The 23,343-nt window shown below is 38.4% G+C and overlaps 1 protein-coding gene across 1 annotated transcript in view; it reads left to right on the top strand.

Annotated features, from left to right (window-relative positions):
* Window positions 1-23,343, top strand: part of HECTD2 (HECT domain containing E3 ubiquitin protein ligase 2) — an 88,057-nt gene that overhangs the window by 24,854 nt on the left and 39,860 nt on the right. The window contains exons 3-5 of the mRNA XM_011947849.1: window positions 15,809-15,947; window positions 16,643-16,745; window positions 17,476-17,565. Coding sequence (XP_011803239.1) covers window positions 15,809-15,947; window positions 16,643-16,745; window positions 17,476-17,565 — 332 coding nt within the window. The remainder of the gene's footprint in view (window positions 1-15,808; window positions 15,948-16,642; window positions 16,746-17,475; window positions 17,566-23,343) is intronic.

The raw sequence follows: 23,343 nt of genomic DNA, 5'->3' as shown, positions 1-23,343 counted from the left end.
TCTCCCATTATTATTGTGTGGGAGTCTAAGTCTCTTTGTAGGTCTCTAAGAATTGCTTTATGAATCTGGGTACTCCTGTATTGGGTGCATATATATTTAGGATAGTTAGTTCATCTTGTTGCATTAATCCCTTTACCATTATGTTATGCCCTTCTTTGTCTTTTTGGATCTTTGTTGGTTTAAAGTCTGTTTCATCAGAGACTAGGATTGCAACGCCTGCTTTTTTATTGCTTTCCATTGGCTTGGGAAGTATTCCTTCATCCCTTTATTTTAGCCTGTGTGTGTCTTTGCACATGAGATGGGTCTCCTGAATACGGCACACGGATGGGTCTTAACTTTTTATCCAATTTGCCAGTCTGTGTCTTTCAATTGGGACATTTAGCCCATTTACATTTAAGGTTAATATTGTTACGTGTGGATTTGATCCTGTCATTGTGATGCTAGCTGTTTATTTTACCCATTGGTTGATGCAGTTTCTTCATAGTGTCAAGAGTCTTTACAATTTGGTATGTTTTTGCAGTAACTGGTACCGGTTTCTCCTTTCCATAGTTAGTGCTTCCTTCAGGAGCTCTTGTAAGGCAGGCCTGGTGGTGACAGAATCTCTCAGCATTTGCTTGTCTGTCAAGATTTCATTTCTCCTTCACTTAGGAAGCTTAGTTTGGCTGGATATGAAATTCTGGGTTGAAAATTCTTTTCTTTAAGAATGTTGAATATTGGCCCCCACTCTCTTCTGGCTTGTAGGGTTTCTGCAGAGAGATCTGCTCTTAGTCTGATGGGCTTCCCTTTGGGGGTAACCTGACCTATCTCTCTGGCTGCCCTTAACATTTTTTCCTTCATTTCAACCTTGGTGAACCTGATGATTATGTGTCCTGGAGTTGCTCTTCTCAAGGAGTATCTTTGTGGTGTTCCCTGTATTTCCTGAATTTGAATGTTGGCGTGTCTTGGTAGGTTGGGGAAGTTCTCCTGGATAATATCCTGGAGGGTGTTTTCCATCTTGGTTCCGTTCTCCCTGTCACTTTCAGGTACACCAATCAAGTGTAGGTTTGGTCTCTTCACATAGTCCCATATTTCTTGGAGGCTTTGCTCATTCCTTTTCATTCTTTTTTCTCTAATCTTGTCTTTACACTTTATTTCATTATGTTGATCTTCAGTCTCTGATATCCTTCCTTCTGCTTGATCGATTCAGCTATTGATACTTGTGTATGCTTCATGAAGTTCTTGTGCTGTGTTTTTCAGTTCCATCGGGTCGTTTATGTTCTTCTCTAAACTGGTTATTCTGGTTACCAATTCCTCTAACCTTTTATCAAGGTTCTCAGCTTCCTTGCATTGGGTTAGAACATGCTCCTTTGGATCGGAAGATTTTCTTGTTACCCACCTTCTGAAGCCTACTTCTGTCAATTCGTCAAACTCATTCTCCATCCAGTTTTGTTCCCTGGCTGGCCAGGAGTTGTGATCCTTTGGAGGAGAAGAGGCATTCTGGTTTTTGGAACTTTCAGCCTTTTTGCGCTGGATTTTCTTCATCTTCATGGATTTATCTACCTTTGGTCTTTGATGCTGGTGACCTTTGGATGGGGTTTTTGTGTGGACATCCTTTTTGTTGATGTTGATGCTGTTCCTTTCTGTTTGTTAGTTTTCCTTCTAACAGGCCCCTCTGCTGCAGGTTTGCTGGAGTTTGCTGGAGGTCCACTCCAGACCCTGTTTGCCTGGGTGTCATACAGCAGAGGCTACAGAACAGCAAGGGTTGCTGCCTGTTCCTTCCTCTAGAAGCTTCGTCCCAGAGAGGCACCTGCCAGATGCCCGCTGGAGCTCTCCTGCATGTAGTGTTTGTCAACCCCTGCTGGAAGGTGTCTCCCAGTCAGGAGGCATGGGTGTCAGGGACCCACTTGAGGAAGCAGTCTGTCCCTTGGCAGTGCTCGAGCGCTGTGCTGAGATATTTGCCCCTCTCTTCAGAGCTGGCAGGCAGGAGCATTTAAGTCTGCTGCATCTGCGCCCACAGTGACCTCTTTCCCCAGATTCTCCATCCCAGGGAGATGGGAGTTTGATGTATAAGCCCCTAATTGGGGCTGCTGCCTTTCTTTCAGGGATGCCCTTCCCAGAGGGGAGGAATCTAGAGAGGCAGTTTGGCTACAGCGGCTTTGCTCTACTGAGGTTGGCTCTGCCTAATTTAAGCTTCCCAGTGGCTTTGTTTACACTGTGAGGGGAAAACTCCCTACTCAAGACTCAGTAATAGCGGACACCCCCCCTCCCACCACTAAGCTGGAGTGTCCCAGGTTGTCTTCAGACTGCTGTGCTGGCAGCGAGAATTTCAAGCCATTTGATCTTAGCTGCTTGGGCTCTGTATATGTGGAATCTGCTGAACTAGACCCCTTGGCTCCGTGGCTTCAGCCCCCTTTCCAGAGCAGTGAATGGTTCTGTGTCGCTGGTGTTCTAGGCGCCACTGAGGTATTAAAACAAAAATTCCTGCAGCAAGTACGGTGTCTGCTCAAATGGCCACCCAGTTTTGTGCTTGAATCCCAGGGCCCTGGTGGCATAGGCACCCAAGAGAATCTCCTTGTCTTCAGGGTGTGAAGACCATGGAAAAAGTGTAGTATCTGGCCAGAGTGCACCGTTCCTCAGGGCACAGTCTCTCACACCTTCCCTTGGCTAGGGGAGGGAGTTCTCTGATCCCTTGTGCTTCCGGGATGTGGTGATGCCTCACCCTGCCCCCCACATTCTGCACCCACTGTCTAACCAGTCCCAGTGAGATGAGCTGGGTACCTCAGTTCGAAATGCAGAAATCACCTGCCTTCTGCGTTGATCTCACTGGGAGCTGCAGACCGGAGCTGTTCCTATTTGTCTGACTTGCCAGCCACTCCCTCTTGTTTCAGTGTATAATGTCTAAACTGATGCCCAGGGACTTTAGTTGCTTATCTAAAGTTAACAAATTTCACAACCCAGCCAGCAATACGACTCGGTCCCATACTGCTAAGACTGCTTTTTCATTACTTATGACTTACTTAATTAAAAATTATTTATAATGAAACTCAAGGCACAGCATTTTCCAAGAGCGTGTAACCAGCAGCAAACTTTTTATATCACTACTTCCTCTCTAGCAGTAGAGGGATGAGGAAGGGGAAGCCCAAGTTCTTCCTACTGAACCTGCAATCTTCATAAAGACTTTTCTTTACCTCCAATGTTGCTGTTGCCATCTGTGCTGGCTAGCCAGGAACAGTTATCAGTCCCCTAATCATGTGGCCAATTGAAAATGTCAGTCTTTGTTTTGTCGAATATAGTTGTAGAAAGCTGCATTTTCCCAGTTTCCGATGAGAGTTGTGACGTCTATGAAAACAGTGAGCTAGCAAAATTTGGATGATAATCTCACACCCTTACACATAGTTATATTCTGATCTTCACATTTTTGAATATACTGCCAACCCCCACCACAGCCCTTATTCTTCTTACATTGGCTTCTAGTGTTTTACTTAATGTTTCTAAGCAACCAACTAAAATTGATGGCAGTATATTAAAAGAAAGGGAAAATGATTACTGCTTATCAGTTCAGCAAAGTGTTCATAAGTATTCGCTGAATGAACCCTAAATGATAGGTTTTCACTGATAAATTTATTTTGGCTTTTTTCACTCTATTATGATACTCTGTATTGCAGAAAAAGTTGCATATGATTGAACAAAGATTTGCCTCTATAATGTCAGTTTAAGATTTAATTAATCCCTCATCACCATAGTTATTGATTTTCTCTTTTTGATTATATTTTAATAACCATCTGTGAGAACAGGCAGAAAGCCTGTCTCTGGAAACAATGCCTTGATATTCAGGGACTTGAGAACAGCTGCAGTCTGTTATTTTTCTTTTCTTAATAGCTGAATGTCACATCCTGTAGTTTGGTTTTCATTCACTAATCTGAGCAAAGGATTCAAGTTCCATTAACATAGTGTGTTAACATTCTGCATGACTCTTCAGTGTAAGTTACCTTTTCAACTAAAAATAAATCCCATCTGGGCTTCTGGTTTCTAAACTTACCCTATAATCCTCTTGGCCTTGGCATTACTATTTCTATTATGTAAGAATCTCTCCACTCTCAGGCTCTGCCAAAATCCAGTTCTCTTACTAATTCAGATTTCACTCTTCCACCTCAGCATGGTGTTAATAAAATTAGTGGATATAAAACTGTGTATATATGCTCTGTGTGTAAGTTAATTTATATTTGAATGAATCTGTTTGTATTTAATTGTAGGCATTTATAGCCAGGTTGGGGAAAAGTGTGTGGGAAAGGATAAGAAAGGGTAGGTAAGCCTGGTAAAGAGGAAGAAAAACTCTATAGAAGCCACAAAAGATAATAGTAACAAGACTGGTGTTGAAGAGAGGAGATGACTATCATTTATTTATTTTAGGCTGAGATGCCCTTTTCTTTCCCTCTAATAAAGATTGCCAAATATAATCTGTACGAAGCCATTTGTGGGGATACTTAATTTTACTTGTTTATAAATTGAACCTCTGTCCAATTTGTGTTTACACTACAAATTACTTGACATTGGATATTTCCATATTTAATAAAGGATATAAAATTGGAACACTAAAGTAGATTTAATAAACTGTTCTGTGTCATTAGCACCATTGTTCTCTCATTTAAAACCATGGAAGAGTGTTTCGTAGTATTTTGTGCAGACTAGCAGCATCAGCATCACCCGGGAACAGGTAGAAATACAAATTCTTCCTGGGGGAAGGGGCAACTGTGGGCGCAGCTTCAGCAGACTTAAACGTTCCTGCCTGGAGGCTCTGAAGAGAACAGCAGGATCTCCTAGCACAGCGCTCAAGCTCTGCCAAGGGGCAGACTGCCTCCTCAAGTGGGTCCCTGACACCCATGCCTCCTGACTGGGAGACACCTTCCAGCAGGGGTTGACAAACACTACATGCAGGAGAGCTCCAGCGGGCATCTGGCAGGTGCCTCTCTGGGACGAAGCTTCTAGAGGAAGGAACAGGCAGCAACCTTTGCTGTTCTGCAGCCTCTGCTGTATGATACCCAGGCAAACAGGGTCTGGAGTGGACCTCCAGCAAACTCCAGCAAACCTACAGCAGAGGGGCCTGACTGTTAGAAGGAAAACTAACAAACAGAAAGGAATAGCATCAACATCAACAAAAAGGATGTCCACACAAAAACCCCATCCAAAAGTCACCAGCATCAAAGACCAAAGGTAGATAAATCCACGAAGATGAAGAAAAACCAGGGCAAAAAGGCTGAAAGTTCCAAAAACCAGAACGCCTCTTCTCCTCCAAAGGATCACAACTCCTCGCCAGCCAGGGAACAAAACTGGATGGAGAATGAGTTTGACGAATTGACAGAAGTAGGCTTCAGAAGGTGGGTAACAAGAAAATCTTCCGATCCAAAGGAGCATGTTCTAACCCAATGCAAGGAAGCTGAGAACCTTGATAAAAGGTTAGAGGAATTGGTAACCAGAATAACCAGTTTAGAGAAGAACATAAACGACCCGATGGAACTGAAAAACACAGCACAAGAAATTCCTGAAGCATACACAAGTATCAATAGCTGAATCGATCAAGCAGAAGGAAGGATATCAGAGACTGAAGATCAACATAATGAAATAAAGTGTAAAGACAAGATTAGAGAAAAAAGAATGAAAAGGAATGAGCAAAGCCTCCAAGAAATATGGGACTATGTGAAGAGACCAAACCTACACTTGATTGGTGTACCTGAAAGTGACAGGGAGAACGGAACCAAGATGGAAAACACCCTCCAGGATATTATCCAGGAGAACTTCCCCAACCTACCAAGACACGCCAACATTCAAATTCAGGAAATACAGGGAACACCACAAAGATACTCCTTGAGAAGAGCAACTCCAGGACACATAATCATCAGGTTCACCAAGGTTGAAATGAAGGAAAAAATATTAAGGGCAGCCAGAGAGATAGGTCAGGTTACCCCCAAAGGGAAGCCCATCAGACTAAGAGCAGATCTCTCTGCAGAAACCCTACAAGCCAGAAGAGAGTGGGGGCCAATATTCAACATTCTTAAAGAAAAGAATTTTCAACCCAGAATTTCATATCCAGCCAAACTAAGCTTCCTAAGTGAAGGAGAAATGAAATCTTGACAGACAAGCAAATGCTGAGAGATTCTGTCACCACCAGGCCTGCCTTACAAGAGCTCCTGAAGGAAAACTATGGAAAGGAGAAACCGGTACCAGTTACTGCAAAAACATACCAAATTGTAAAGACTCTTGACACTATGAAGAAACTGCATCAACCAATGGGCAAAATAAACAACTAGCATCACAATGACAGGATCAAATTCACACATAACAATATTAACCTTAAATGTAAATGGGCTAACTGCCCCAGTTGAAATACATAGACTGTCAAATTGAATAAACTCTCAAGACCCAGGCCGTGCGTGGTGGTTCACTCCTGTAATCCCAGCACTTGGGAGGCTGAGGCAGGCGGATCACGAGGTCAGGAGATTGAGACCGTCCTGGCTAACACAGTGAAACCCCGTCTCTACTAAAATTAAAAAAATTAGCCAGGCATGGTGTTGGGCGCCTGTAATCCCAGCTACTCCGGAGGCTGAGGCAGGAGAATGGCGTGAACCCGGGTGGCAGAGCTTGCAGTGAGCCAAGATTGTGACACTGCACTCTAGCCTGGGTGATGGAGCGAGACTCCATCTCAAAAAAAATAAATAAATAAAAATAAAAGAGTCAAGACCCATCAGTGTGCTGTATTCAGGAGACCCATCTCACATGCAGAGACATACATAGGCTCAAAATAAAGGGATGGAGGAATATTTCCCAAGCAAATGGAAAGCAAAAAAAGCAGGCGTTGCAATCCTAGTCTCTGATGAAACAGACTTTAAACCAACAAAGATCCAAAAAGACAAAGAAGGACATTACATAATGGTAAAGGAATCAGTGCAACAAGATGAACTAACTATCCTGAGTATATATGCACCCAATACAGGAGTACCCAGATTCATAAAGCAATTCTTAGAGACCTACAAAGAGACTTAGACTCCCACACAATAATAATGGGAGACTTTTACACCCCACTGTCAGTATTAGATCAACAAGACAGAAAATTAACAAGGATATTCAGGGCTTGAACTCAGCTCTGGACCAAGCAGACCTAACAGACATCTACAGAACTCTCTGCCCCAAATCAACAGAATATAAATTCTTCTCAGCACCACATTGCACTTATTGTAAAATTGACCGCATAATTGGAAGTAAAACACTCCTCAGCAAATGCAAAACAATGGAAATCATAGTAAACAGTCCCTCAGACCACAGTGCAATCAAATTAGAACTCAAGATTCAGAAACTCGCACAACTACATGGAGACTGAACAACCTGCTCCTGAATGACTACTGGGTACATAACGAAATTAAGGCAGAAACAAATAAGTTCTTTGAAACCAATGAGAACGAAGACACAATGTACCAGAATCTCTGGGACACAGCTAAAGCAGTGTTTAGAGGGAAATTTATAGCACTAAATGCCCACAGGAGAAAGTGGGAAAGATCTAAGATCGACACCCTAACATGACAATTAAAAGAACTAGAGAAGCAAGAGCAAACAAATTCAAAAGCTAGCAGAAGATGAGAAATAACCAAGGTCAGAGCAAAACTGAAGGAGATGGAGACACGAAAAACTCTTCAAAAAAACCAGTGAATCCAGGAGCTGGTTTTTTGAGAAGGTTTACAAACTAGATAGACCGTTAACCAGACTAATGAAGAAGAAAAGAGAGAAGAATCAAATAGACACAATAAAAAATGATAAAGGGAATATCACCACTGATCCCCCAGAAATACAGACTACCATCAGAAAATAGTATAAACACCTCTACGCAAATAAACTAGAAAATCTAGAAGTAATGGATAAGTTCCTGGACACATACACACTCCCAAGACTAAACCAGGAAGAAGTTGAATCTCTGAATAGACCAATAACAAGTTCTGAAATGGAGGCAGTAATTAATAGCCTACCAATCAAAAAAAGGCCAGGACCAGACAGACTCACAGGTGAATTCTACCAGAGGTACAAAGAGGAGCTGTTACCATTCCTTCTGAAACTACTCTAAACAATAGAAAAAGAGGAACTCCTCCCTAACTCATTTTATGAGGCCAGCGTCATCCTGATACCAAAACCTGGCAGAGACACAACAAAAAAGAAAATTTCAGGCCAATGTCCCTCATGAACATCGAAGTGAAAATCCTCAGTAAAATACTGGCAAACCAAATGTAGCAACACATCAAAAATCTTATCTAGCAAGTCAAATAACATCCACCATGATCAAGTTGGCTTCATCCCTGGAATGCAAGGCTGGTTCAACATACACAAATCAATAAACGTAATCCATTTAAATAGAACCAATGACAAAAACCACATGATTACCTCTATAGCTGTATAAAAGGCCTTGATAAAATTCTAGCAAAAAAAAGAAACACTTTTTTATGCTAAAAATCTCTCAATAAACTAGGTGTTGATGGAGTGTTTCTCAAAATAATTAGAGCTATTTATGGCAAACCCACAGTCAATATACTGAACGGGTAAAAGCTGGAAGCATTTTCTTTGAGAACTGACACAAGACAAGGATTCCCTCTCTCACTACTCCTATCAACATATTATTGGAAATTTTGGCCAGGGCAATGAGGCAAGAAAGAGAAATAAAGGTCTTTTAAATAGGAAGAGAGGAAGTCAAATTTCCTCTGTTTAGGGATCACATGATTGCATATTTAGAAAACTCCGTCCTCTCAGCCAGAAATCTCCTTAAGCTGATAAGCAACTTCAAAGTCTCAGGATACAAAATCAGTATGCAAAAATCACAAGCATTGCTATACACCAGTAATAGACAAACTGAGGGCCAAATCATGAGTGACCCCCATTCACAATTGCTACAAAGAGAATGAAATACCTAGCAATACAACTTACAAAGGATGTGAAGGACCTCTTCAAGGAGGACTACAAATCACTGCTCAAGGTAAGAAGACAGAACACAAACAAATGGAAAAACATTCCGTGCCGATGGATAGGAAAAATCAATATCATGAAAATGGTCATACTGCCAAAGTAATTTATAGATTCAGTGCTGTCCCATCAAGCTACCATTGACTTTCTTCACAGAATTAGAAAAAACTACTTTATATTTCATATGAAACCAAAAAGCCCATATAGTCAAGACAGTCCTAAACAAAAGGAACAAAGCTGGAAGCATCATGCTTCCTGACTTCAAACTACAAGGCTACAGTAACTAGAACAGACTGGTACTAGTACCAAAACAGATATATAAACCAATGGAACAGAATAGAGACCTCAGAAATAATGCCACACATCTACAATAATCTGATCTTTGACAAACCTGACAAAAACAAGCAATGAGGAAAGGACTCCCTGTTTAATAAATGGTGTTGGGGAAACTGGCTAGCCATATGCAGGAAACTGAAACTGGACCCCTTCCTTACACCTCATACAAAAATTAAGATAGATTAAAAACTTAAACATAAAACCTAATACCATAAAAACACTAGAAGAAAACCTAGACAATACCATTCAGGACATAGGCGTGGACAAAGACTTCATGACTAAAACACCAAAAGCAATGGCAACAAAAGCCAGAATTGACAAGTGGCATCTAATTAAACTAAAGAGCTTCTAAACAGTAAAAGAAACTGTCATCGGAGTGAAGAGGCAACCTACAGAATGACAGAAAATGTTTACAATCTATCCATCTGACAAAGGGCTGATATCCAGAATCTACAAGGAAGTTAAACAGATTTACAAGAAAAAAACAACCCCATCAAAAAGTGGGCAAAGGATATGAACAGACACTTTCCAAAAGAAGACATTTATGCAGCCAACAAACATATGAAAAAAAAGCTCATTATCACTGGTCATTAGAGAAATGCAAATCAAAACCACAATGAGATACCAATCTCATGCCAGTTAGAATGGCAATCAGTAAAAAGTCAGGAAATAGATGCTGGAGAGGATGTGGAGACATAGGAATGCTTTTACACTGTTAGTGGGAGTGTAAATTAGTTCAACCATTGTGGAAGATGGTGTGGCGATTCCTCAAGGATCTAGAACCAGAAATAGCATTTAGCCTAGCAATCCCATTACTGGGTTTTATCCCTTTACCACCCAAAGGATGATAAATAATTCTATAAAGACACATGCACACATATGTTTATTACAGCACTGTTCACAATAGCAAAGACTGGGAACCAACCCAAATGCCCATCAGTGATAGACTGGATAAAGAAAGTATGGCACATATGCACCATGTAATACTGTGCAGCCATGAAGAAGGATGAGTTCATGTCCTTTGCAGGGACATGGATGAAGCTGGAAAGCATTATTCTCAGCAAACTATCACAGAAACAGAAAACCGAATACTGTGTGTTCTCACTCATAAGTGGGAGTTGAACAATGAGAACACATGTACACAGGGAGGGGAACATCACACACTGGGGCCTGTCAGTGGGTTGGGGCTAGGGGAGGGATAGCATTAGGAGAAATATGTAATGTAGATGATGGGTTGATGGGTACAAGAAACCACCATGGCACATGTATACCTATGTAACAAACCTGCACGTTCTGCACATGTATTCCATAACTTAAAGTATAATAATAAAAAATATACAAGTTCTTGTGCCCCACTCCAGACCGACTGAATCACAAAGTTTGGGGAGGGCCCAGTAGTCCATGTTTTAACAAGCTTTCCAGGTTATTCTGATTTACAGTAAGTTTGGAAACCATTGCTGTTGTATAAAAAAATGAGCATGTTTATACTGTCTTCTAATATGGAAGTTTAATATAAACCCCCACATTAATGAAATTTATCTTTGCTTATTGAAGTTGATGGTAGAGCCAAGGATAGATGCTTGAATAGGAGAGTAGATAAAGAAGGAAGGAAGACCTTATTAGCTATGTTACTTTTGTGACTATTGATATCCCTGTGTTTGCGTAGTAGAAAATATATCCCGATTATGTTACAATAGAATTAAATTATATGTGTATATTTCATTATTGTAGACCTTAAAATTTATAAGATATCAATCATTCTGTTGTTTTAGAAGTCTTAATACTTGAGAAAATACAACAATCACAGTAAAAAGCTTTGTAGATGGGCTCAACAACAGAATGGAGGGGATAGGAATCAATGAACTGGAAGACAGGACAATAGGAATTATCTAGTCTTAACAATAGAAAATAGACTGAAAAATCAACAGAGTCTCAGGGACCTCAGATACTATAACAAAAGGTGTTACAATCCTATTATCAGAGTCCCAGAAGGAGAGGAAAAGACAGTAGGGCTGAAAAGGTAACCAAGTCATGACTGAGAATTTTCTACATTTGGTGAAAGACATAAACCTGCAGATTCAAGAAGCTAAATAAACCTCATTCAGAAGAAATCCAAAGAAATCCACAGCAAGAAGCATCATAATTAAACCTGTCAAAACTGAATACCAACAAAAAGATCTTGAAAGCAGCTAGGAAAAAATGACACGTTAAGGAAGATGCTGTAGTTTGAGTATTTGTTTCCACCAAAATTCATGTTGAAATATCCCCAATGTAGCTGTATTGAGAGGCGGGACCTTTAAGTGGTAATTGGGTCATGAGGGCTCTGCTCTTATGAATAGATTAATCCATTCATGGGTTAATGGATTCATGGGTTATCATGGGAATAGGACTGGTGGCTTTATAAGAAGAGGATTAGATATTCGAGCTAACATACTCAGCCCCCTCACCATGTGTTGCCCTGCACCCCCTTAGGATTCTGAAGAGTCCCTGTTAGCAAGAAGGCCCTCACCAAGCACCTCTTGCAGTCCCTCAAAAAAAAAAAAAAAAAGGCATTGAAATAACAGATTTATCATCAATAACCATGGAGGCCGCCAGAAGGATATGCCACTAAATTTTTCAAATGCTAAAAGGACTGTCACTGTAGAATGCTATACCTGATGAAAATATTTTTAAGGAATGGAGGGAAGGGAAATCAAGACATTTTCAGATGAAGAAAAACTAAGAATTTCTTACCACTACATTTACTCTAAAAGAATAAAGGAGTTCTCTAAACAGAAAGGAAACAAAAGAAGGAAACTTGAGATGTGAGGAAAGAGGAAAGAAGGTGATAAACAAAAGTATGGATAAATACAATAGACTTCTCCTCTTATGTTTTCTAAATTGTATTTGGTAGTTGAAACAAAAATTGTAACACAGGTGTGGTTCTAAATGTATATAAAGGAAAAAAGAAAATTATGGCTGAGTTCAGTGACTCACACCTGTAACCCCAGTGTTTTGGGAGGCCAAGACAGGAGGATGGCTTGAGGCCAAGAGTTTGAGACCAGCTTGAGGAACATAGCAAGACTTTGTCTCCATAAAAATTTTAAAAATTAGTCAGGCTTTTGGTGCATGCCTGTAGTCCTAGCTACTCAGGAGGCTGACATAGGAAAATTACTTTAGCCCAGGTGTTTTGAGGCTGCAGTTAGCCATGGTCACACCACCACACCCCATCCTGAGTGAAAGAGCAAGACCCTGTCACATACACAAAAAGAAAATTATAAACAGGGGAAGGTAAAGGAGGTAGGATTTCTGACTTCATTCCAACTGGTAAAATGGCGATGTGAGTAGCATGTGACAAATTATTATATGTAATGTAATATCTAGAGAAACCTCTCAGAAACACTATATATAAATCAAAAGAGAATTCTAGAAAATGTTTAACCTGCAGAAAGGCAGGAAAAATAACAAATAAGCAGAGAGAACAAATAGAAAATAAAATCACAGACTTAGGCTCTACCTTATTAAAAATTACATTAAATGTAAATAGTCTAAATAAAATATATTGTCAGAGTGAACAAAAAACATGACCCAACTGTATTCTATTTATAAGAAATTGGCTTCAAATATAACAGCATAAGCAAGTTTTAAGGAAATGGATAGAGGAAGACGTTTTATGCAAACATCAATCGAAGGAAACAGAAATGACTGCATTAATATCAGATAAAGTGGACTTAGAACAAAGAAAATTCATGGAGACAGAGGGGAACATTATATAATGATAAAAGGGATAATCACTCAAAATATGTAGTGATCACAAGTGTGTACACACCAAACAGCAGAGCTGTAAAAACTGCAGGGGGAAACTGGTAGACCTGAATGCAGAAACAAAAAAATCCACAGTTAGGTATTGAAGGCTCCAACTGTAAGTGTATATTTGATGGAACTAGCTAGAAAAGCAATAAGTATATAGAGTAACTCAGTGCCACCATCAACCAACAGCACATTTATAGCACGCTCTACCCAACAACAGAATACACATGACATTTCAAGTGCCAATGGGACATATAGCAAAGTGGATCATATTCTGGGCCATAAAACAACTGAAATTTTAAGGAATTGAGATAATGTAAAGTATGTTTTCTGACTAGTCAAATTAGAAATCAGTAACAGAAAATAACAGGAGCGTCTCCAAAATACTTGGAAATTAAACAACTTCCAAATAATTCATTGGTCAAAGATGAAGTCTTAAGGGAGGTTAAAAAATGGATGGGATGGAATGAAAATAAAAATATGATACAACATATCAAAAGTTGTGGGATACTGCTATAGCAGTGCTGAGAGGGAAATTTATAGCAGTCATGCATACATTAGAAAAGGGGGAAATTTTCAAAACAAATATCTAAGCCTTGAGCTCATGGACCTAGGAAAAGAAGAGAATATCAGCCCAAAGTAAGCAGGAAGGAGGAAATATAAAGATAAAATCAGTGAAACTGAATACAAAAATTGAGAAAATGAAACAAAGAGATGGCTCTTTGATAAGATCAGTAAAATTGATAAACCTCTAGGAAGACTGATATAAAAAGGTAGATTATCAGTATCATACCCTGTCAACATCAGAAAAGATAATAAGGGAATACTACAAACAACTCTACACACACAAATTACAGATGAAATGGACCAGTTCCTCAAAAAACAAAAGCTATTGCAACTCATCCAGTTTGAAATAGTTAATTTGCATAGTTCTATAACCACTAAGGAAATTGATTTCTAGTTTTAAAACTTTAAAAAAGAATATTCACGTCCAGGTGGTCACACAGGAGAATTCTGGCAAATGTTTAAAGAATTAACACCATTTCTGTACAATCTCTTTTTTGAACATTTCTTTTTCATTTTACACAGCTGGTATTACATTGATAAAACCAGATAATGATAGTTAAAAAAAAAAAATTTATAGACTGTAGACCAATATCCCTCATGAATATAGGTGGCAGAAGTCCTTAGCAAAGTATTAGCAAATAAAATTCAGCAATATATAAAAAGAGTTATACACCATTACCAAAAGGTCACTCCAGGGATGCTAGATGGTTCAGTTTTAAAAATATCAATTAATGTAATCCACCATACTAACATGCTTAAGAATGATTCCATGCAGTAAAATAACTTGACAAAATCCAACACCTATTCATAATGAAAAAAATTAAAACTCCCAGAAAAATAGGAAAGAGACTTTTTCCTTTACTTGATAAACAGCATCTAGAAAAAACCTGCAATTAACGTTTTATGTAATTGTGAAAGACTGAGTGCTTTTACCTTAAGTTTGGGAACAAGGCAAGGATGTCTGCTCTTAGCACTCTTATTCAACATGCTAAAAATCAGAGGGAGTACCCTTTTATTGCTAAAGCTTACCCTTTTTCTTCATGGCTAAATATTTAGTGCTTTCCCTTTTAAGAGTGAGAATAATGCAAGGATGTTTGTTCTAACTCTTATTCTTCTCAGTGCTGCAAATTTTAGCCGATACAAGAAGACAAAAAGAAGAAAAAAGACATACAGATTAGAAAATAAGGAATAAGACTGTCCCTATTTGCAGATGGCATGATTGTCTATGCAAAAAAAAAAAAAAACAAACAAAAGGAAAACCATGAAATCTCAAAAATAAACCTTCCTAGAATTAATAAGTGAGTTCAATAAGGTTGAAGAATACAAGATAAACATACAAAAGTCAGTTATATTTCTTTATGCTAACAATGAACACATGGACACTAATGTAAAAATACATATCGTTTGTAATCACTTAAAAAAGAATAAAAGGTTTAAATCTAGCAAACATTACAGAATATGTATGCTTAGAATTATACCATGCTGGTGAAAGAAATTAAGATCTAAGTAAGTGTAAAGGCATACTGTGTTCATGGATTAGAACGCTTATTGTAGTAAAGATGCCAGTTTTCCCCAAATTGATACACAAGTTCTCCCCAAATTGATACAAAAAGGAATTTCATGCATTTCCTGTCAAAATTCCGGTAAGTTTTTTGTTGATACAGATACGATCATTTTCAAATTTACCTGAAATGGCAGAAGAACTGGAATGGGTAAAACTGTTTTTTAAAAGAAGTATAAAGTTGAAAGAATCAGTCTACCTGATTTTTATTATATAGCTACAATAATCATACATTGAAATATTCCCTGAAAGATGACTTTTGGGAAGAGGGGAGAGGAAAGAAATGCTAAATTACATTAACAGACAATTTTGAGGGGGAAGGGAAAAAGGGAAGAAGCTCTATATTAAGTATACACATCAATGTAAGATACAGCCTAACATGTGTTGTGAGTGAAGTGAGGAAGTGGGGGAATAAGCCCTCCAGTAAATGTCCTTCACTATGGTTGATTTTTCTTTAATCTCAAAGTGAATGTAATACAAAATAATTCATTTATTTTCTGTTGATGTTGAATTAATCTTGTATTTTATAATTTGGAAAAGTTTAATGATTCATTATTTTGAATGTCTTTTTATACTTCACAGTGAGAGACCAACCACCAATTTGCCTTGATGTTAGACAAAAACAGCGTGTATCTATGGATGCATCATCATGCGAAATGAAGGCCCCAGTCCTTCCAGAACCTATTCTTCCTATCCCGCCCAAAACTATGAAAGACTTTCAGTAAGTTTCAGCTCACTATTATATGTAAATGTATAATCATCTGCATGTCAGCACTTTACATAATTTAATATATTTATTTGAGAAATTAATTTAACTTTTGAATCATTATAAGGTGTTAGCCAAGAGGACCTCAAAAGACTTTATGTCTCAAGTTGAAGGTGAAAGAAAACAAATGTATGAATAACAGGTAAGAGTTAGATAGGCTGTAGCAAAATAAAGGAAATGCTAAGTAAGAGTTTGAGTCAAGACAAAAAGATAAAGGTGGTAATTAAATAATAGACTGTTACCATTTTTAAAAATAAGAGTTCATTTATGATGTGACACATACTATAAAAGTTATGTCACCATTCAAAAAATCCAGATGCATATTTGAAGGACTAAATGGGAATGATAAAGACAGAATGTAAACAAAGTCTCCAGAAGTTTAGCTATGAAGGGAAGGAAAGAGTGATAATTGAAAAAGACATGTTAAGAATGATCTTTTTTAAAAATAAGTAAATGGGAAAGTTAAAGCTGGATTAATATCTTAATCCAATTAAGAATTATAAATCCATAAACTATATTAACTGGGACATATTTCTTTATTTGGTTTCAGTATTTCGTATTGCATATTTGGTGGCATTTATTAAAAAGTAGTGCTAGTTTATCTGAATATTTCTATATATATATATGGTTAATGTATGTTTTCATTTTAGGGAAGATGTAGAAAAAGTTAAGTCATCAGGAGATTGGAAAGCAGTACATGATTTTTATCTAACAACATTTGATTCTTTCCCAGAATTAAATGCTGCATTTAAGGTAATTATACATAAAATACATTTTTCATTTTACTTTTAGTTTTAAATTTTCCAGAAATGATAAATTTGCCTCATTTATACCCCATATTGATTTAAACATGTGTATATATGTATTGATTTCAGGAATTATACAGTACATACAATTATGTAGTATTACACATCTTATATAAGTATACGGATATTTTTTTTGAGGGAGGGTTGTTTTGTTTTGTTTTGAGATGGGGTCTCACTCTGTTGCCCAGGCTGGAATGCAGTGGTGCAATCTCAGCTCACTGCAACCTCCGCCTCCTGGGTTCACGCAATTCTTGTGCCTTAGCCTCCTGAGTAGCTGGGATTACAGGTGCCTGCTGCCACACCCGGCTAATTTTTATATTTTTAGTAGAAATGGGGTTTCACCATGTTGGCCAGGCTGGTCTTGAACTCCTGACCTCAGGTGACCCCTCCCATGTCAGCCTCCCAAAACACTGGGATTACAGATATAAGCCCAGCCCTTAAATATTCTTTTTAGTCGCTCTAATGTTCATGTTTAACTCCATACCTTCAGTTTTAAAAAAGGTATTAAAATAATCTTTGTACATTTCTTTTTATTTTCAGAAATTTTGCCCTAACAGTTCTTTTTTATTATCAGACTAAAAAGTAGTCGAAATTATGAGGAAATAGTATGATTCAAATTTTACTAAGAATAGTCTTCAAAATGTTGAATATACTTACTTCTTAAATTGAATTTGCAGAAAGATGCCACTGCCTCATTTAACACCATTGAAGACTCTGGGATTAATGCTAAATTTGTGAATGCTGTATATGATACCTTACTTAATACTGTAAGTATTATGACATGCAAGTAATATTATTCTGTCTCTTCTGTATTTCAAAAGCAGACACACAAATATTGTAAAAATCACCTTATAACATAATTACCTTAGAAATTCTGATACAATATTATATTAAATGTAGCTGGAATTCTCAGAAAGTTAAATTATTTTATTCTTTCATTTTTTAATTATGAATTAAGCAGCAAATACTTTTACATCCAGTCCTTTTTTAGAAAGACTTGCTAGCATCATGCTTTACTTACTCAGCAAAAGGAGGTGAGTTACTTAATTATATTGGAATTGCACTGAATCTGTAGATCAGTGGTTCTTAAACATTAGCCTATATCAGAATCACAAGAAGGTCTTGTTAAAATACAGAATTTCAGATTCAGTAGGTCTTGGGTGAAGCCCAAGAATTTTCATTTGTAACAAGTTCCCAGGATATGTTGATGCTCCTGACCCAGGGACCACATTTTGAGAACCATACTGCTATAGATCGGTTTGTGAAAAATTGACATATTTTCAATCCATAAGCATACTGTATCCTTTTAGGTACCTAGGTCTTCTTTAATTTCTCTTGGTAATGTTTTGTAGTTTTCTGGGTAGAGGTGCTACACATTTCTCATTACATGTATTTCTAGGTACTTCATGTTTTTTGATGCTATTATGATTTTATTTTACAATTGTGACTTAATATGTGGAAATACTTTCATATATTTATCTTTATCTAAATACAGTTGACCCTTGAACAATGCAAGGGTTAGGGGCGCTAACCCCCAATGCAGTAAACAAAAAAATCTGTGCATAACTTTTGACTCCCCAGAAGCTTAACTACTAATAGCCTGTTGACCAGAAGTCTTACTGATAACATAGTCAATTAACATATATTTTATGTTATATGTATTTATATACTATATTCTTACAATAAAGTAAACTAAGGAAAAGGCAATGTTATTAAGAAAAAATAAGGAAGATAAAATATATTTACTTTCTATTAAGTGCAAGTGGACTATCATAAAGGTCTATCCTTATTCAGTAGGCTAAGGAAGAGAAGGGGTCGGTCTTGCTGTCTCAGGTGGCAGAGGTGAAAGAAAATATGTAAATAAGCAGGTTTGCACAATTCAAACCTGTATTCGAGAGTCAACTGTACTTTGCTATATTCATCCATTAATTCTAATAGTAGTACATCAGTAAATTAACTTGGATTTTCTGTGTATACAATCTTGTCATTTATGAAAAAGGAAAGTTTTATCTCCTTCTAATCCTGTATCTTATATGGATGTATGTATGTATTTGCATTGACTGGGACCTCTTTCACAATTGTGAATAAAAGAAGTAATAGCAGACCTCTTTGTCTATTCCCAATCTGAGTACTTCTCTATTAAATATAAACATCCTTTGTCATTGGAGAAATGAAAATAACCTTACACATCCATCAAAATTAATAAAATTGTTTCAAAAACCCTACCAAGTATTGACAATATTGTGGAACAGTTGGAACTTTCATCCCTTGATGATGTAAGTATAAATTGGTACAACCACTTTGGAAAAATACTTGGCATGATCTGCTAACATGAAGCATATGCATATTCTGTAACCCAACAATTCCATTCCTAGGTACACTTCTCTGAACTTTTTTTTTTTTTGACATTTTAATTTCTTTTGAATTTAAGTCATTTTTTTGCAAACTAGGAAACAGAATCAACCTAAGTCAGTCTAGTCCTCAAGGGATCCAGGCTGAGTCTTACGATCTTCAGCAGAATGACATCATAATACAAGGTGCTAGAAATAGGGTGTAAATTTTAATAATAACCACTTCCCTACATTTTTTATTAGGAAACAGCAAAAAGTCCAGTTCTTAAAGGGATGATATACAAAACATCTTAATCTACAAAGGCCAGAATGACCCAGTTATATGCTGAACAACCTATTGGTGAACCAAATCAGAGCTGGCCAAGGATTGGCAAACAGAGAAGGTGTTTACATTTTGGACACTTGCTCTGTGGCTTAAAAAATTCCTGGTTGCTGTCAGTAAGAAAGCAAGTAAAAAATATTGCAGATGGACCCACACTGATACTTGATTTTACCAAGGTCTTCCACTGGAACATGAAGGTAGAGATAAGTATAAGGTATAAGATAATTATCCCTTATCTCACTATGTTGCCCAGGCTGGTCTCAGACTCCTGGCCTCAAACAGTCCTCCTGCCTTGGCCTCCCAAAGTGTTGGAATTATAGGTGTCAGTCACTGAGACTGGCTGGGAGGGCTTTCCTTAGACTGAAGGTCAATGTAGCCATCATCTGTGCTGCAGAGCCTTGAGTATTTCTCTTTACTATTGGGGATTCTGGTGGCCAGGTTGCTACTGGATGCCATCATAACATGCTGGCACAGCTACGGTTGGAGCACATACCATGCTGCCTGTGCACCAAGGGCTTGGCCATGGGGCCTGAGGCCCCATGACACAAGCCACCTAACAGCCACTCAGCCTACCCCAGCATGGACCAGTCCTCTCTGAGTTCTTTTGACTTGGAATATTAATGTGTTGTATACATTAAAAAATTAAATATACAGATATGAAGAAAAAAAACATAAAATGGAATACAAACAGAAAATAAACCTAACTGTATTTTGAATGAATACTATAACCATATTTTCCAAAACTCACTAAAGAACTTTTATACTTAGTACTTTAACTATGTAATCCTAGATCTAAATACTTAAAACACACACACACAAAGACTGTAAACAAATCTTTAACTTTTAGTAGTTTGGGTTCCCCCCCCCAGGGGTATAGACAAATAATTCTGAAATTACATTCTATGTATTGTTGAACTAAACAAATGAGTAAATATATCAATGTGGCTGGGAGTCAGATTTCTCATTTTAGATAAGGGAGATATAAATATGGGATGAGGGAGGCTAAAAACCATTCTGGAAATTGAATTAGAATTGGAGGCATTGTGATGATCTCATGGTTTTTAATAGATGTAGATACATGTAGTACATGCGAATGTGTATGTTCTAGCCCTGTGCACTGAAAGGGCCTACAGCAGTAACATCCCTTCACTATACTGAGCACTTCACTATACTTATCTTGGTTTCTAAATACCATTTCATACTAAAAGAACCACAGCTCCCTAGAGAAATGGCTAATTTTAAGACCAAGGCAGGGAAAGTACAAAATGAACCTGGATCATCTAGTTTCTCACCATTAATTATGATGTTAGCTGTAGGGGTTTTTTTTTTAGGTGTTCTTTATCAAGTTGAGGAAGTTCTCCTCTATTTCTTGTTCACTGATAATTTTTATCATGAATGGGTGTTGGATTTCATCAACTGCTTCTTTTGCATCTATTGCTATGATCACATGATTTTTCTTTTTTAGCTTGTTGATGTGATGAATTACATTAGTTGATTTTTGAGTGTTGAACCAGACTTGCATAACCTGAAATAAATCGCACTTTGTTGTGTTGTATAATTATTTTTGTATATTTTTGGTTCAATTTGCTAATATTTTGTTGAGGATTTTTTGCATCTATGTTCATAGCAGGTATTGGTCTATACTTTTCCTTTCTTGTAATATCTTTCTCTTTTGAATATTAGGTTAATGCTGGCCTCACGGACTTAGACAGTATTCTCTCTGCTTCTGTTTTCTGGAAGAAACTGTAAAGAATTGGTATCATTTATTTCTTAAATATTTAGTAGAATGTACCGTTAAAGCCATCTGGGCCTGGTGCTTTCTGTTTTAGAAAGTTAACAATTATTGATTCAGTTCCTTTAATAGACACAGACTTATTCAGATTATCTGTTTCTCCTTATATTAATTTTGGTAGATTGTGTTTTTCAGGAACATATCTAGGTTATCATATTTGTGAGCACAGAGTTGTTCATAATAGTCATAAATTATCCTTTTAATGTCTATAGAATCAGTGTGAGAATTCTCTTTCATTTGGTAATTAGTGTTTTCTCACTTCCTTTTGTGATTAGTCTGGCTAGAGGCTTATCACTTTTATTGATCTCTTCCAAAAAATTAGCATTTGGTTGTGTTGATTTTCCCTGTTCCCTTTTTTAAGTTTCATTGACTTCTCCTCTAATTTTTTATCTTGTCTTCTGCTTACCTTGGATTTAATTTGCTCTTTTGTTTTAGTTTCCTAAGGTGGACACTTAAATGATTGATTTCAGATTTTTTTGCTAATATATTCATTCAGTGCTGTACATTTCCCCCTAAATACTGCTTTTGCTATATCTCACAAATTTTGATAGGTTGTATTTTCATTTGTTTTACAAAGCTATACATAGGCTTACCACATGATCCCTCACTTACACTCATATGTATTTTACCCAAAGAGTTAACAATTTATGTTCACCCAAAAACCTGCACACAAATGGTTACAGCAGCCTTATTAATAATTACCAAAAATGTCCTTCCATAGGTGAAGGAATAAATTGTGGTACATTCCATATCATGGAAATTATTCAGTGATAAGAAGAAATGAGATACCAAATCACAAAAAGACATGGAGAAACCTTAAATACATACTACTAATTGAAGGAAGCTAGTCTTAAAAGTCTATTAAGAATAACAGTAATGGAGATTTAGAGCCAAGATGGCCAACTCGATGCAGCCAGGAGGAACATCTGCCACGGAGAGACTGGACATCAGGAAGACTGGCACACTCCAAGCACATCTTCAGAGAGAAGGCTTTGAAATTGGACAGATGGAGGACACAGAAGCTGGGCTGAAGGGAGCTGGGAAGCCTGGGTGGGGCTACCAAGTAATGCGACTCATTCACGACCCCCAGCAACTCCTGTGGAAAGGGTGAGTTGAACAGGCAAGGAGTAGCCGCTCTTATCACGGACCTCCGGAATCCTGGCAACAGGAGATTCTGTGACCCCCATGGACACTTGAGCTGGCAGGGTCAACTGCTAACACATGTAGGAGGGGTAGGACTCCACCCTGTGTGGTGCCCAGATGGTTTGGTATGAGAACATCTGTAGTGGAGCATGGCCAGGGATTCCCATCCCTCAAGGCACACCATGCTCCTCTAGGAGACTTTAACCTTGAGATGACTGTCAGACCTGGACAGAGTAGAGTATTCTTGCCTGTGAGATGGTGCCAGACCAATCTGAGTGTCCCCCTGACAGCTGACCTCTCGAGGCCCCAGCTTGGCCACACTCACTTGCAGTGCACCCTCGATGCCCAACCAGGGTACTTCCTGGGGCATAGCTCCTTCACCAGCAGACCACTCCTGACCATCATAGGTTCCAGCAGAGTGGCCCCCGCCAACACATACTAGCCTACCTGCAACTTCCCCCCCACCACAACCTTCCCTCCGCAGCTTTACCGGCATGCATTTGTCCACAGCCACATTCCCACTGCTTTGCCAAGGTTTGCGAGTGAGTGGACCTCACTTCTCCCCACCAGTGTGTGTGCGTACCCCACCATGCTACTGCTGCATGAGTACACGCTGCTGCCCCCACTGGCATGCGGGCACCCAGTCATTCCACCATTGCTGCTGCAACCATGCACATGGACACTAGCAACTTGCCCCCCCATCACCCCCATGCTACCACCAGTGCTGGTGCAAATGCATGTGCACAGAGTCCAGCATTCCTACCCCCCACCAGCACCCCACACCTACTGCACTGCCACTGCTGCCAGCTCAAGAGCATGGAACAATGCCACAAGCCCACTCCCACTAGTACCTTGCTTCAGCAGATGTGTGTGCATCCCACGACATGGCTCTGAGTGGCTGCTGGCACCTGCAAGCAAGCATGGATCCAGCTGCCAC

This window comes from Colobus angolensis, unplaced genomic scaffold, assembly GCF_000951035.1.
Source record: "Colobus angolensis palliatus isolate OR3802 unplaced genomic scaffold, Cang.pa_1.0 Scaffold270, whole genome shotgun sequence".
In the NCBI taxonomy this organism is placed as follows: domain Eukaryota; kingdom Metazoa; phylum Chordata; class Mammalia; order Primates; family Cercopithecidae; genus Colobus; species Colobus angolensis.
Note: the sequence above shows the minus strand (reverse complement) of the source record. Positions and strands in the feature narration are given on the sequence as shown.